At 39.4% G+C, this 15,529-nt stretch overlaps 1 protein-coding gene across 2 annotated transcripts in view; it reads right to left on the bottom strand.

Moving 5' to 3' along the window:
- Positions 1-5,002: 5,002 nt before the first annotated feature.
- Positions 5,003-15,529, bottom strand: part of ARHGAP18 (Rho GTPase activating protein 18) — a 95,357-nt gene continuing 84,830 nt past the window's right edge. For both annotated transcript variants that reach the window (XM_066547033.1, XM_066547032.1), the window contains exons 13-15: positions 11,211-11,335; positions 9,922-9,983; positions 5,003-7,354 (exon numbers count right to left, since the gene is read on the bottom strand). In XM_066547033.1, the coding sequence (XP_066403130.1) occupies positions 7,263-7,354; positions 9,922-9,983; positions 11,211-11,335 (279 nt within the window). In that variant the 3' untranslated portion in view covers positions 5,003-7,262. The remainder of the gene's footprint in view (positions 7,355-9,921; positions 9,984-11,210; positions 11,336-15,529) is intronic.

Here is a 15,529-nt window from a genome sequence, read left to right as displayed (position 1 = left end):
TATTTCTGTTCTTGCTACATTCCTCTTTATAATGATCAAAGAGGATTTGTTATAAGCAACTTAGAAATTCTTTGGAAAAAATTCAGAGCAAAGTATTGCAATCCTGTGTATTCTATTCATTAGCCCTGAACACCCACATTGTAGTTGCACAGAAAAAAACTATTTATGCTGAGCTTTCACAATAATTTTCATTATTCCCAACAACAGCAGCATTCAAAGAGAAAAAATTAGCCAATTTAAAAAGAAAAAAAAGATAAAAAAACCTGCTCAGCCTCACGCTGTTCTCCCTGTCTTTAAGTACTGCTAACACCACCTACAGATCATCTCCTCATTCCAGGGTGGGGAATGTGAGTATTTTCTTCTGATTCTTCCTAGAAGACCTGTGGTGAAATAGGAATGGAATGGAATGACAGACACATTTGTCTGCATGGAATGACAGACATATTCGGTCTACAGACTGCCACATTTTCTCAACTTGTAGGGAACGGGAATAAATAAAAATCCTCTTCTGAAGGATTCCCTTTCATGTTCACACACTGGCCTATCATTATCTTAACAATACTTTAACAGTAAGACTTTCATTAAGTAAAAACTCCAAATATCAACAGAGTAATTCTCTCACATTTCCTTCTACCACCTAGCCAAGGTAAAAATGTAAGGAAAATCAGGATAACCTCTCACCAAAGATCTATAAAAAATGAAAACACATCATCTTGGTGGAAAAAATTGAACCATTTAAAAGGTAACTGCATAATATGTTTTCTGAGCTACTTTTTTTCAAAAACATAACTGTACTCCTAACTATGTCAGAATTGTCTATTCTTTCATTGCTAAACACCATGAGAAGAAAAAAAAAATTTTTCAGTTCACAATGGCACATTGAAAGCACCAGCAGGCACTTCTGCCAGTACTCCAAGGTTGCACAATAAGGTTTCAGCCTCATCATAACCCAAGAAATACTGCTTATTTCAAGATCAACAGTAATCCAAATAGATATCACCTGGCTGCATTGTAAGATTTTGCTGCCATGGAAGCAAAACACTGCACTGAATGAGGCTGATGCACAGCAAGCAGACAGGAATACTGCAATGGACACCTCTCTGCTCTGTCTTTCACAGCCATGCAAAGACCCACAACAGCCTCAGCACTACTTCATCTGCTCAGGTTCCTGCTGAAAGAAACTCTCTTTGTCCAGGCTGAAGGAGAGTAATGAATAAAGACAGCTTTTGGCAGACTGTAGCAGAGGAGGAGCATCCAGAACAAGGGCCCAGAAACTCATTTGCCTTACAACTAACAGAGCAGAATGTGGGAACATATTAGAATATAATCAAGACAACTAAATAGGTAATACACAGTATAAATTTCAACTAAGCCAAAAATCAGAAGGCGGCAAGATTTTAACAAAAATATTCTTCTGAGACTAGGGGAAAAAGCGAATAAGCAAAAAACCAGTTTCTAGTTGCTAATCCAACACAGCTCAGGGTTTGGCACCTCAGATGTTTCCAAGAAATTATGTATTCCTGCATTTATTCTGGATAATTTGCAGTGTGTTGTACATCTGCATCTTGACAATCAGCAAGGGATATCCAGTAAAAGAGTCAAGCCTGTGATTTTCTGCTGTGCAAAGCTTTGTCTACTCTCAGTTTCGCTGTGTCCAGAGCACTGGACATCGAAGCTGTCCCTGCCTAGATGCGCTGTCTCAGACACATGAGTTATATGCTGCATCACCAGCATTTTCTCATGCATTTTCTCATTTTTAATGCATAAGAAAAATGCATTAAACTAAATACATGGCATGGTGCAGCTGCTAGGATGGATGGCATGAAAGCAGACAGGCACACAAGGTGACCACTTCTCCAAACGCGCTGACAACAAAATCCCGCCGGCTGGCTGCGAGCTCCAAGCGCAGCTTTCCTCTCCGGCCGGCCAGAGCACGGGTACGATCTCTCTCTCCGGTTTCTGCTCTGGAGCCGAAATGAAAGCGGCGCTCACGCTGTGGCCCCGCCGCAGAGCAGAGCGGAGCGGAGCGGAGCGGAGCGGAGCGGAGCGCGGCCCCGCACCGCCACCTGCCGCCGCCCCGCCCGGCAGTGAAAACACGGACAAAGCCCGGAGGGGCCGGGCCGGGACACGGAGATACAGCCGCCCGTGGCAGCTGCCCGGCATTTCTTTCCCCGACACATGGAATAGAAGAGCGAGTGCCGTAGGAATGACCCTCCGCTTGTGCCCGGCAGGCGGGGAATGACAGCGGACGGCAAAGGCACATCCCCGCGTGTGGATAGCCACGTGGCGGGGTCACCGCTCGGAAGGCACAGGGAATCCCGGGGGAAAGCAGCACAGGACTGGCTGCCCTGCAGGAGCTGATCTAGCGACACAGCATGCGAGCAGACTGCTCACGGGAAGCAAGACAATTTGTTCTCAGGAGTAACTGCATTACAGAGGCACAATGGTAACACAGAGGGCAAAGCTCATTCCATAGGTGAAATGCAGCGACTGTGGCTCTTAATGCAAATGAGCATTAGTTATTGGTTTTACAGGGCCACAGGGGGAAGGAAGAATCCTTTCAGCCATACCAGAATGGACTACCAAGGAGTAATACTATCTTTTGAACCACCACCACCACTTCCTGTGATTCATGAAGGGCAAGTTGTATTCCCACGATGGTTTAAAACCTGCAAGTGAAGGCTGTCCTTTGATACTGCCCAGTTTCAGATCCAATTATTCCCCAGGCTGAAGGTAATTCCCAACAGCCCTACAGGCAGAGAGAGAAGTATCTCTACCCACCTCCTCACCAGCATCAACGCCTTCAGCTGTGGGTACAGCTCAGGCTGGAAAGGTGCTCAGTCCACCGGGAGGGTATGGGCATGAGTTGCACTAACCAGAGAGGCTGCACCCCAAAAGCCAGCCCAGGAGAACAACTGCAGCTTCAGCAAGAATCACCCACATCATGCCAACAAAGAAGATTCAAAAAGCAGGCAGCAACAAAAGCAAGTGCTTTCTCAGGCCTCCAAAGGCCTGATGCCAAATCCTGATGGCTGGCTGAGAGCTCCAAGCACAGCCTTCCTCCATGGCCAGAGCATGTGTATGATTTCTCTCACATTTCTGTTCTGGTGCCTAAATAAAACTGAAACTTATGCTGTCATCTCCCCATTGAACGAAGGACTCCTACTACCTAGTTTTATGAAGCTCGTAGAAGCTTAATTATTTTCTTGACACACGCCTTTCCTCCCACTGCATTTGCCAAAAATTACTAAAGTCTGCCAACAGACAGAAAAGTAATTAGGGGAAGACACACACAAGGTAGCAAGATTACCCCAGATAAATTTCCTCTGGAACCCAGGCTAAAAATTACAGCATTGTATTTATTAAAAGAATCCCCTGAAGCCATACTTGTGATTGCTATACCGCTGTTACTGGCAATACAGCAGATTTTTAAGGCAATTGTTGGAGGATCATTATTTGGCTTCTACAAATCAGATTAATTTCATCCCTTCTAGCCAGAAGCCAGCCATTTATGAACACTTTTCCTATCTGTTAAATGGGGATAATAGGTACTTACCTACTTCAGATGTGCTCTGTGTGCAACAGACCACAGTGGTACACAAACAGTGATATAAATATTTTTAAAGCATTGTTCTATATTAAAAAATTATTATAAATATTGTTGTATTAGCACATACACATTCTATACTTTTTGAGTGGCTGCAACCTCTTAAAGATAGAAGTACAGCAGAGAACTAATCCTAAGATGCATTTCAATGTGATACCAAGGAAACAATTTCTTTAGCAATCTTTCACCAAGTTAGCTTGCTGCTGCAATTTCACTCAATACTTAGGAAGATAGTGTATTTTATCGGAGAGTTACATTGCTTTTAATAATGTCTGACAAAGAAATAATGGGCTGGGAAAAGTTTCAAGCAGGCCTTTCTCAAACATTTCCTTCTTTGTTGGTGCTCACAGCCAAAAAGTGCATCTCCTTATCCTTGAAGTCATCTCAGTCATGCCACGGACAGAAATTCAGCCAATATTTCCAAGACATCCAGATCCATTCATCTTCCTCCTCCCTACTGTTTTCTTGAAACCTCAGTGGAATGCTCAGAGATGCTGCTTGTTGACTTGCAATGTGAGATAAATGTGTCTCGCTGCTGCTCACACAGGGGACACTTGGTTGGGATGACACCTTTCCTCCTGGCACCCACAGATACCCAGGGATGGTGCCTGTGCTTTGCACAAGGTGGGGAAGAACACAAGGCTTTGGAAAATGAGTGCAAACTCTGAGGTCTTTGAAGAACAGGCAGTGTGAGAAAGGTGTCTACACCTCATACAAGCATTGGGGACCTTTCCCCTCCTTCCCCTTCCTTCACCAGAGGGTTTTTGAGCACAAAACCATCCTTACATACTCCACAACATCCAGGCAGTGGTAAGAGGACCATCACCTGCTTCCCCACTCCTTCCTCTCCCCAGTCCTGGCTGCTCTGCCCGTACAGGGTTGCACACAGCATTAATCTATCCACAGGTGAAAAACCTCCTGCAGACGTGTTTCCCAAGTCACCAGTCAAACAAGGGTGGCCTACCAAATCACCCCAAATAAGCAACTAATGCAGCACTGTGTTTTTAATTATAAGAGATTCTTATCAGCTTACCTGAATGCATTTTGGACTCCACACATGTGCCCTAATTTAATTACTTAATTATGAAGAATTAAGAGCTGGTACTCTCAATGAGGTCTGAGAAGTCTCCTGCTCTGCACGTACCCAGTAATTGTCACATTACAGATTTAGCAAAGATGTATTGCAATTGCAGCAAAGTTCTAAACTTCTAGCCTGTTACTTCTTTTTCCAGCAGGCATTTGTTTTGCCGGACTTTAACTTATCAATGTCTCTTGTCATACACAATACCACTAGCTCTCTACAAAGATGTAAAGTGTGAAATCACAAAATAATTATTGCTTAGTGTCATTGGGGTATGTTTTATGCACAAATATAAGAATTTGAAAGTCAGAAAATGTCAGAAAAAAACCATTTAATTAGAAAAGAACTTTTTAGAATTAAAAAAACAATGGCACTAAACCATAAGCAAAGTTATTTAAGAGATCATAACCACAGGTTGGTTGCAATTTTATACTGAAACTCCTGGAACAGCTGTTCCTATCATCTGCACTTTGCTCCTGATTAAAATAACACCTAGAGTTCCAGTAACAAATAATCTTCTACAGAACTATAATGTATTACGAGAACACGCATCACTTTTGTATTACATGTCAAAAAAAACCCTTTATATTTATTACACTAGGTTCATAAATGTTTACCTAAGTCTTGTACTGCTTTGCTACTCTATTCCTTCCATTTGAAGAGCAGGGAGTTTGCTCTACAGACAAAAGTAATTTGTCTTAAGAGGATTTGCCCATAGTGGCACAGTGCTATACCACGTGGGAATACCCAGCTAGATGGAGCATCGAGCAGTACATTAGAACAATTTCCTCTTTTACTCATCCTGCTTTTCAGAACCAACCAGTGCAGTGCTTCTTCTTCATATGAAGACAGACTTTAAGAAACAATAAATATACATGGCCCCAAAATTGTTCATATACTGTGGATAACTAATCAGCAGATGTCTAATTTTTCTATGACCTTTCAGAGTTCTATTTCACTGCTTGTACATAAAAGGGAGAGTTCCAGTGGTTACTCTGTCAACACAGGGCCCACGTCCAAAGCTCAGCAGAAAGGTCCTTTATTCCTTTAATCAGCTTAGATCACGTAAAAAAATGTAATTCAGTCCTTGATTGCAAGTAGAATACTCCCTATGAGGTCAATATAAATCTCTGTGTGCACTGAGAGAAAGCATTTCATTCCAAGGATACAATTTCACAGTAGTTACTTCAGGTAGTCAGCACGCAGGTGAAAGCACTTGAGCACAGCTGAGCTAGTTTACAAATAAATTGTGAAGTGGTACACAAGCTAGTGAGCCCAAAGTGTTGCTGTGGAACTGGGGCTCTGGAGCTCCAGGCCACAGTTCTTTGTGTTGCAACAAGCCTCCTCAGTCTACAATTCATTATCAGTGAATTCCATGGAGAGCTTTCAGTCCTTTCCTGAAAAGGGATGGATTTGCAATAGTTCTCTGTTGGAGCACTAATTTTTGAAGTGGTTTAGACAGCACCTATCAGCATCAGGGCAATCAGAACTTGATTTCTAACCTCGTCCAGGATAAACCAGATATATAGCCAATGGTAAGTAATACCCACAGCAGACTCTTACACTGGGTTTGGAGTGAAAGGTTTAGTGGCTTGCTACCTATGAAATTGAGACTACAGTTTCCTTCTACAGTTATCTTGTTTTTCCTGAAAGTTTTTATTATGCTAGTAACTGAAAAGTTTTGGCAGTTCACAAAACTCAATCTATCAGAGGTCCAAAAAACCTGAAATCGGTGTATGTAACATGGCTGCAATCACTGCTGAAATACCTAAAAGGTTTTTCTAGTGCATGACAATATGCCAGAAAGAACAATGCCAAGAGTAGTGAGCTTTAAAAAGACTCACCTTGTCACATGATCCTTTGTTTCTTTTTTTCTTTCTTTTGTTTTGTAATAATCTCAAGAGCACAATCAACTGGAGTAAAAATAAAATTACTTAAAAGACCTAGCAAAAAAGCTGCATAGAAAGCATCTTCACAGTTGTTTTTAAATAGTTTTCATCAAACTTTAAATTAGGACTTCCAAAGACAAAATACATTGCATTGCAGTTTTTTCCAGTGAAATTCACACTTATTTGGGAAATTCATATGACTTGGTCAGGTATTTTTAATACTGTACCATTCAGAAGTGCTGATCAGGATTTGGTTCTCTATTGTACTAGCACTGAAAAGACCTATATGAACACAAAATGCTACACAAAGAGTTTGTAGGTCTCTAATACAAAGAGTTTAAACACCTGCTTGAAAAATAAATTCTTAAACAAGACCTATCAGATGGGAGGTAGCTTAGTGCCATTAGAATATTTAAGGTACTTATATATAAAATATATAAGGTACTTATGCTCGTTTCAAACATGAGTGGGAAAATTGTGCTATCTCCAAAATTTTGCTGCAAGTAAAACTGAAAGTTTACTTGTTATAACTGTTGGGTCACTATTGCCTTTTTTTTATTAAACTGGATAAAGTTCTATTAATATACACAATGGTTGAATGTTGAGAGGAGACTCTCTCCCCTTTGAAACATTCAGCCGTACAACTAAAGTCCACAGGTTGGAGGTTTTGCCATTAGCTGTGATCTTAGCTCTGCTTAGGTTTTATAACCCACTCAGCATTTGGGTTGAGCTGGTAGAGGTCCTTCATGTAGGTATCATCATCAAGGCAGCGTTCTCCTAGAAACAGAAAAACCATGTGATTACACCAGTACTAACAGAGAAATGAAACAACTTCCAAAGTTCCTGTTACTGTTTTACTCCATGACATTTTCAAAGTCTCTCTGTGGTGTTTAACAAAGGACAATGCACATAAAAGTTGGAGGTGCTCCTACCCTTCCTGTCTGCCTTGATGAGGAAGGGGAGAAGAAGAAGAAGGAAGGAGAGAAAGGGCTGCTCTACCTCTGCAACACGTTCTAGGTCAGATTCCTCACACAGACCATGCAGATTGGAACTCCCCTCTGCAAATAAAAGTGGAGCAATGTCCTGATCCTCTCATGATTATATCCAAAAACTACATTCACATGCATGGAAGCCCATTAAAATTTATTTTCCCCTTTCTAAATGCTAAGTTTGTGCAAGGTTTTTGCTTGCTAAGAAAGTGTTACTCCCTATCCTCCTCCTCTTAAATAAGCTGTTCTGTATAGCACTTGTAATAGTTGCTGTCCTAGGAGGGGAAAGTAGTACACTGTTCTTGGTGCACTACAGGCAATTAATTTATGTCTAGTAGCAACGATGAAAATAGCATATGCTGATCCATCAAGATCTGCTCATTCTTCCCTTTGCCCTACAGGCAAAGCATTATCTCATGCATTTGCAGCTCTACATCACAGCTCCTCTTCTACTCTGCTATGCAATTATTTGGGGTGGATGGCTCGTGCCAGACAGATATTTCCAGTACTTGCACTCCTGAGACAGGAGGCAAACATAGGTAGAATGGTGCAGCTGAGTTTGTCTGCCAGCTCTTTGGCCTCCCTGCTCAAGCAGGCACAGTCTCCATCTGCTCTCTCTAGGATTTTAATCCGAACCTCTGTGACCAGTACTGCCCGTGCTGCTGAACTAGGTCTTCTCCTCTGCACAGTGCAGCATGTTCAGGCAGTGAGAGCATGGGGACAGCACTTTGCTATGTCCCTATCCATCCAGTCCTGGGCACAAATCTGTGGCAGAAGTCCCATTCAGTGCCCTGAAATCCTACAGCGTACTGACTACTAAAGAAATGTGTGCAGACTTCAGCAGCTGCAACTGCTAGAGGACAAGATCACAGTGTTGTGCTTGTTACAATTTTAAGTACAAGTGTAAGGACATGAGAGTGTCACGAGCCCCTCGAGTCTTGTTTTGGGCTCCCTCTACATGAGTCAGGCACACTGGGAAGAGAGACAGATGGCAAAGGTCAGGACAGCTGGTTTACTTAAACCTGTACGGCAGGTTAAAGGCAGGGAGTTTCTCTTACTTCAACTGAGAGTATTAATAAGGACTAATAAGGACTGATTAAAGTTGAAATCCTCTGGAAGTAAACCATTCAGACAGAAAAAGCATCTAAGCTTTCTAACCTATGTCACAACAAAACAAAATAAATCTGCACTTTCTCTAAGAGAAATACAATTTCTGTCACAAATTTAAAGTAACAGTAACAGTTGTTCCAGTTTCATTGGAATTCTGCTACAAAACCTTTTTTCCTGCAATGATTACACCTCTGTAGAATAAAAAAGATATTGCTCTCCTTTAAAAAAGTCTTATGTCTGGGATTGCAACCTGCTTTAACAGGCATAGGAAATGTATGTAGATACTGGATTTGCAAGAGAACATATAATACATTCTTCTGGCATCCAACTATCTTGGCAACTTACTTATCAGACTTAGTAAAAACACTAAAACATACTGTTGCAGGAAACATAAGTAATTAATTTTTAATTAAGTCTTTTGGTTTAGACAAACATGCAAAAAACATGATTTATAATAGTGATTAGAATAAAAGAAAAATGCTATAAGTGGCAATTTAGATATGGAATTGAAACTTGCAAAGAAAAGAAGTACTGCATGTAATTTGATAATGCCAAATAAGTTTAACAGGTCACAGTTAAGGAAAAAAGTAAATGTAAATCCAATCTACTACTGCTTTCTAGTTCTCCTTTTGTTTTCCTGAACATATGAAAAATACTATGATTAGAAACTGATTTCTAATGCAAAAATACTCTTCCATTCATGGAAGAAAACTTTAGAACTGGGCTCAGAATTATCCTTGGCATTAACTTTGCTTATCTGCTATTTACTTTAATCAAAAGGATCTGGAATAAGCAGGGCAGGAAAGACTAGCTGTTGGAAAATTTTATCACATGGTCATCTTTCTGGTTGAGCATCTTCTTCCCCCCAAAAGAACACTCCCTCCAAAATGACACTCAAATGCAGAACATGAAGGAATGTAAGTTCACTTATTATGCCTTAATACAAAGAGATGAATAAGATGAATTCCAAGCACCTTTGTATCCAACCTTTCTGTGCTTATTCACTGTACCTACATATCAGGAACATCTGTTACAGCTGCCAACTTCCTCAGGGACAGATGGTAAGATACTACTGATATAATGATTACACCAACATCTCTGCTGCCTTCTCCACAAGGTTAACTGTCTGCCTTAGTGTCAGGGAGAACAAGGGACATGAATAAAAATGCAACACAGTGAAGCCCATGGACAATGTGCCAAGGAATCTTATTCTAGCAAAGTAAGCTGTTCAGAAGCCATTCTTACCAATATTTCCTCCTATTTCATAAAGAAAGACCTCTTCTTTCTTGAGTGTTTGGACATTTCCACTGTGGGGAACAGAACATAATGATGATATTACAAAGGTGCTTGTGGATCAGCCACTTAGACATGTCTGGGAGAAGTTAATGCTAATTAAAATCAGCACTGCACCCATCACAAATCCTTACTGACACAATCAGTGAACAAGAATACCCTTGCATGCTAGTGCAAATGAACAGTCCTGCAAGTGAACAGTACACTAGGAAAGGTAAAATAAGATAAATATGAAGAAACTGCAGGTTTTAGGAAAGAATTTCATTGTTATTAACAAGTAGCTTGATATTTACTCTCTGATTTTTCTTTTACTGCTGCTGCAAAAATAAGTATTTCCCTCAAATGTGCCATATTTCAGAAAAAGCCTTATGGTTGGGTGGGAAAACCACTGTCTTGATGGATTTAATTGTACTGCAATTAAAAGAGGTAAAAAACAGACAGTGGAAAAATAAAGTCCCTGTATTACAAAGGGATTCTATTATTCTCACTTCTTAATTGTAATAATATATGCTAAAGCCCAGCAAGAAAATAACTTCCTAACAATGGCGTAAAACTCTAAAAACAGCATTTAGGAAAAAGCAGCTTCTAAATCTCAACTAGTGTACCATATTATTGCTTTAGATGAATAGCTAGATATGATGAACACGTGCATTAATTTTATTTTTTTTTCAAAAGATTCATTAAAATTTCTCCCTTTCTAAATGGATTTGAATGACTAAAATGTAGCTTTTGGTTTAAAATCATTTAATGTACATGACATTTTCACATCATTATACTCCAGTACCTATTATGCTGTTATATAGAAATGCATGTCCTGGGGTGCCTTTATGATGCTTGTATTTTAAATAGATTTTTATATATAAATGTATTATATATTTACATAATAAATGCATTATTAAAAAAAAAATCTTTCTTCTTTCCTCATTCCTCTGTTTTCTTGGAATTCCCTTCTGACTTGTCCCCACAAAATTACCAAACTATTCCTGACCCATCAGATTACACAGCAATTAATTTTTTACTAACATTTTTTTACTAACAGCATTTATGTATTCCTAAAGGTTTCCTGGGCTTTAATAACATTTAAAAGCATTAATTCCTCAAGCGTATATTTTGATGGCTAAATTCAGCCAAACAGTTCATGAACTGACCTGGACTTTGAGTATTTTAAAACTTTTTTCTTGATATAATAAATGAAGAGACACTTCTCCCGACATGATAACAAAACAAAGACATGTTTATACCTTTTCTGGCTGAGAAACCTGGCTACTATATCACCGGCTTTCAGTTCTTCTGTCAGCTGTATTGCCATGGAAACTTTGGAAAGATGAGGCGCTTGCACCCGTATCACTCCCTGAGGAACATCAGTCTGCAAAGCAATAAGAGTGGTGGAACAAAGCTGCTAGCAGCTGGCTTTGATGAGCTTCTCAAAATACAGTATGGAATAAGTAAGTAAGTACAGTGCTCTGCACTTCACTATCTACTATACTTCTCTACTAACATACAATAACTATGCCGCAGTTCAGTAAATTACATCCAACCTTCAAAGCTCTTTTTAACAACAGGGACAACTTCAGAACAAAGGAACAGTAGTGTTTAATTATTTTTCAAAGATGTTAAGAATAACAATAACAATTATGCTACATTAAGAACACACTTTGGTATGATATGAAGCATGTGACACTGATATGAAAAATTCTTGCTGCAGGCATGAAAATCAGGCTGTGCCCCCACACCAACCCTCTGCCAAAACTTCTAAACTTCTGGAAGGAACCTGATCAGTTCCATTTAATCTGAACTTCCTGCCCAAAAAAAAAAACCACAAAGTACTCATGGATCAGTCTACTTTAAAGGATTCTTCTTTCCTTTTTGTAAACTTCATTTTTTACAAACAGATATTCACTACTGCAGGTTTTTCTTCCTATTTCTTATTGTCCAGCATATGTTCAGCTAGGCAACCTGCCCTATATAATAGTCTTGAGTATATAATGGATTTGTATTTTATTTCAAACCACAAGTCCTTGATGATGAATATTAATCATATTATCTACAGAGAAGGAGGACAAAAGACAGCTTTTCTGTCCCACTTGCAGGTACATGACATTGGAAGTTACAAAATATATAATTTATTTGTGAATAAGGTCCTAATTTCTGTTCCTGGAAATATTTCTATTCCTATTACATTATCATTTACCCAAACCTACTCCTTTTGATAGGAAAATAAACTAAGAATCTCTGTACTCAAGGTTGATTATGGCAGTTCATTGTCTCCTTTGCCACCCCAATTTACCCAACTGCAAGGCTGAACATATTTTCTTCCATAATCAATGAATAAATCCGGGCACCTGTGAATCTAAAATAGCTTCTCTGAAACCATCAGTGTTAAATGAGTACAGAACAAGTACAAACGTGAGCAGAATTGGAAGAATAGCTTCCTGAGAAAGCTGAAGGCTCATTACTATACAAATGATGAGTTATGGTAAGCAATTTTAACCAAACAATCCTTTTGTGTCCAGTCTTATTATTTGTCGATTTAAAAATCCTAGACATCGTAACTACTTCTGTCTAAAGCAGTAAGAATCATCACACTGAGAATTTGCTATGTAGTAATTGTGAATCAGAGACTTGTAAGATTGCAAGAGATCTCTATGAGATTTCCCCTAGATTAACTCTAAATTTGTCACACCTGTTCTTTAAGGCCTCCACCTACGGAAACAGTGTCTATAGCCATCTGCTAGGTAGTAAATCCTGCTAAAAATTTTTTTGCCTCTTTCCAAACTTCTGGGATTCTGGCAAAAAGAAATTACATTTTTAAGGATGAAATTATTGTTTATAGACCTATCTGGTCTTCCATCAAATTCAAATTGGTCAATTTAAACTAGCTTTCATTTTTGTATACAGTTCTTGATCTTGATCATTTTGTCTCAGTTGATTTTAATGGAGTGTCTCCAACTTTCAGCTGGATAACTTTTTTTTTCCTACACAGCAGGCACATGATAAATTATTTAAAAAGCAGTCTACTTTGAGTATATGAGGAAAAAGAAGAAGAAATGTCCACAGAGCTCTAACATTATGGTCACAGATCAAACAGAATAATTACTTTGTTTATTCACAGAGAATCATTATTAGCTCAGCTAATTAATGCATTTTGCCACTTTCACCACCTGCATTTCCAGGAGAAATCATGCTCAGCTGCACAATATATTCATGCTGCCAAACTACAGAGAGAACAGAACCTGAGCATCCCGTAGCCCATACACTGTGAAGGTTAGTGGGAAAGAAAACGTGGCTTAAAACCTCTAAGAGCTGAATGACAGGACCTATTCTCTGAACAGCACAGTCCAAAATACCCAAGTGAGGGGCTGGCTCCATATCACAACATATTAAGCTATGAACCTATGAGAGGATTGACAACACACTGAAGAGCGGGTCACCAATGCTACTCAGTTTGCAAGTTCCCTCCCCTGCCTCACAGGTCCTCCCAGGTCAGTTTTAAAACACTGGAAACTCTGGCTGAAATAGGTACTTGCATTATTAAAAAAGCTGAAGACAGCACATCCTTACTTCATGGAAAATACATTGGCCTACAACATTTAGTCTGCAGCAGGCAGAGAAGTCACCTGTGAGGTACTAATCTTCTTCAAACCCTTCCTTTTCAGAGGAGCTTAGAATCTATATAACACAGAGAAGAGCAGCTGCCTGGCTACAGGATCTGGGGTAGGTCTCTTCCAGTTTCTTCTAATCCATTTTTCCTGACCCACTCAAATATTTTTCACTCTAGGTGCGGAGAGAAATGTGACTATGCAATATTTTCACTAATGAAGGAATATTATGCATACTTATTCAAGGTGCAAAGTATACCAAGCAGGTATGGGGCATGAACATTATGAAGAACAAAATTGATTTTCAAAAGGATCTTGCTACATGGAAGGCAAAGGCTGAAAGAAATGCGAAGCAGTTGTTCTCTTTGGGCTGCAAAATATTGCACCTGGTTTGGGACAAAAAGCTAGAAAACCATACGCAGAGAAATGATTTAGCAGGTAATAATTTTTTTAGTAAATGATCTGGCACTGCAATGAGTGACATATTCAGCAGGAGTCAGAAAGGTTACTCTGTAAATTCAAACAGATCATGCAAACAGAAGGGCCATGGGACACAATGGGTTTTGTAACCTGCAGCAGCTCAGCCCAGTGCATTGCATTGTGCTGCTCACATGATAGCTCCCTTTTTGGAACAACTGCACCATACAGAGGAATACAATGACAGATGGTAGAAATGTGGCTAAAGGCAGTAGGTAAATTTCCAGTCCTGAGGGCATCTTTCTTTGTCTGTCTAGAGCATTATTCAACCCAACACCACCACAAAGACTTAATCCCCAACACTGACTTGGGGCCATAGGTATGCACAGGTATCCCAAAAAAGCAATTAACCCTCACAAGCCTTCTAATATTAACCACTCTCAACACTCTACAGAGATCTCACCCGGAGTTTGCAGTAAATGCTTTTTAACCTCTGTCTCAAAAAGGAAAATGTGATTGATAGAGAGGCCTCATCAGAGCTAAGATGAAATTTTATGCAAATGAGCTGCTAATAAGAACGCAGATACGGAGTTATTTCTGGAGAATATGGAGGTGACTCAGGTTCTGTCCATCTATGTTTAATCATGTAGGGTGCCACAGCAAGTGTTAGAAAATAGAAATTTTTCCTCAGCTATTATTCAGCAGCACATAAGGTAATTAGGTATTGTGTTTAAAAAAAGACTGGATGTGGCAGTCAGTGCCATGGTTTAGCTAAGGTGCTCGGGCATGGGTTGGACTCAATGATCTTTAAGGTCTCTTCCAACCTAGTAATTCTGTGAATTCTGTGAAAGTTTCACACAGGTTTCACTGGAGTGGGAAATTCACCACATGTCTGGGTATCTCGCTTACCACCTGATAGTTAAAATGTAGTTCAAAAACTGCACAGGAAATTTGCCTCATTTGTAAATTAAAGCAGTATGAATTGAAAACTAGGGAGAAGGAAAACCCAAACCAATAAATTTGCCTGAAAGAATGAGACATTTGTAATTGAAAAATGTATAAATTGTCATTCACAATGAAGCCTTATCAATTTGTGAATATGATTTTAATGCTAACATGTTCTCAAGCACCCCAAATTACTGAATGCTTGCAATAAGCATGAAGGATTTGTAAAAAATTGTACCATTTAATTTTGACAAAAATCTCCACAGAATTCTACAGCTTAAAGAAAATCATTGAATAGTAACTTTACATTTACATTTGAATAAGAATATTACAGGAGGCTTCAGTTCTATCTCCCCAGTGGATTAGAAAGGCATAATTTACTCTAAAAGACCTCAGCCCTGACTCCCAGTGGATTAAAAAGACATATCTTTGCACTGAACTATAAAAAAATCTAATATCTGAACTTGAAACAGCATTTATTTTTTCAGTGCATTTTCTGTTATTTCAGTGTTGAACACAGGATGGCAGCATTAAGTGAATAACATCAACTCAAGTGAATTCAATTCAAAGAATTCTTTTCTTATTAGACCAGGAAAAGC

The sequence above is a fragment of the Molothrus aeneus genome, chromosome 3, assembly GCF_037042795.1.
Source record: "Molothrus aeneus isolate 106 chromosome 3, BPBGC_Maene_1.0, whole genome shotgun sequence".
Lineage (NCBI taxonomy): Eukaryota > Metazoa > Chordata > Aves > Passeriformes > Icteridae > Molothrus > Molothrus aeneus.
This window is presented reverse-complemented; position numbering and strand designations above follow the sequence as displayed.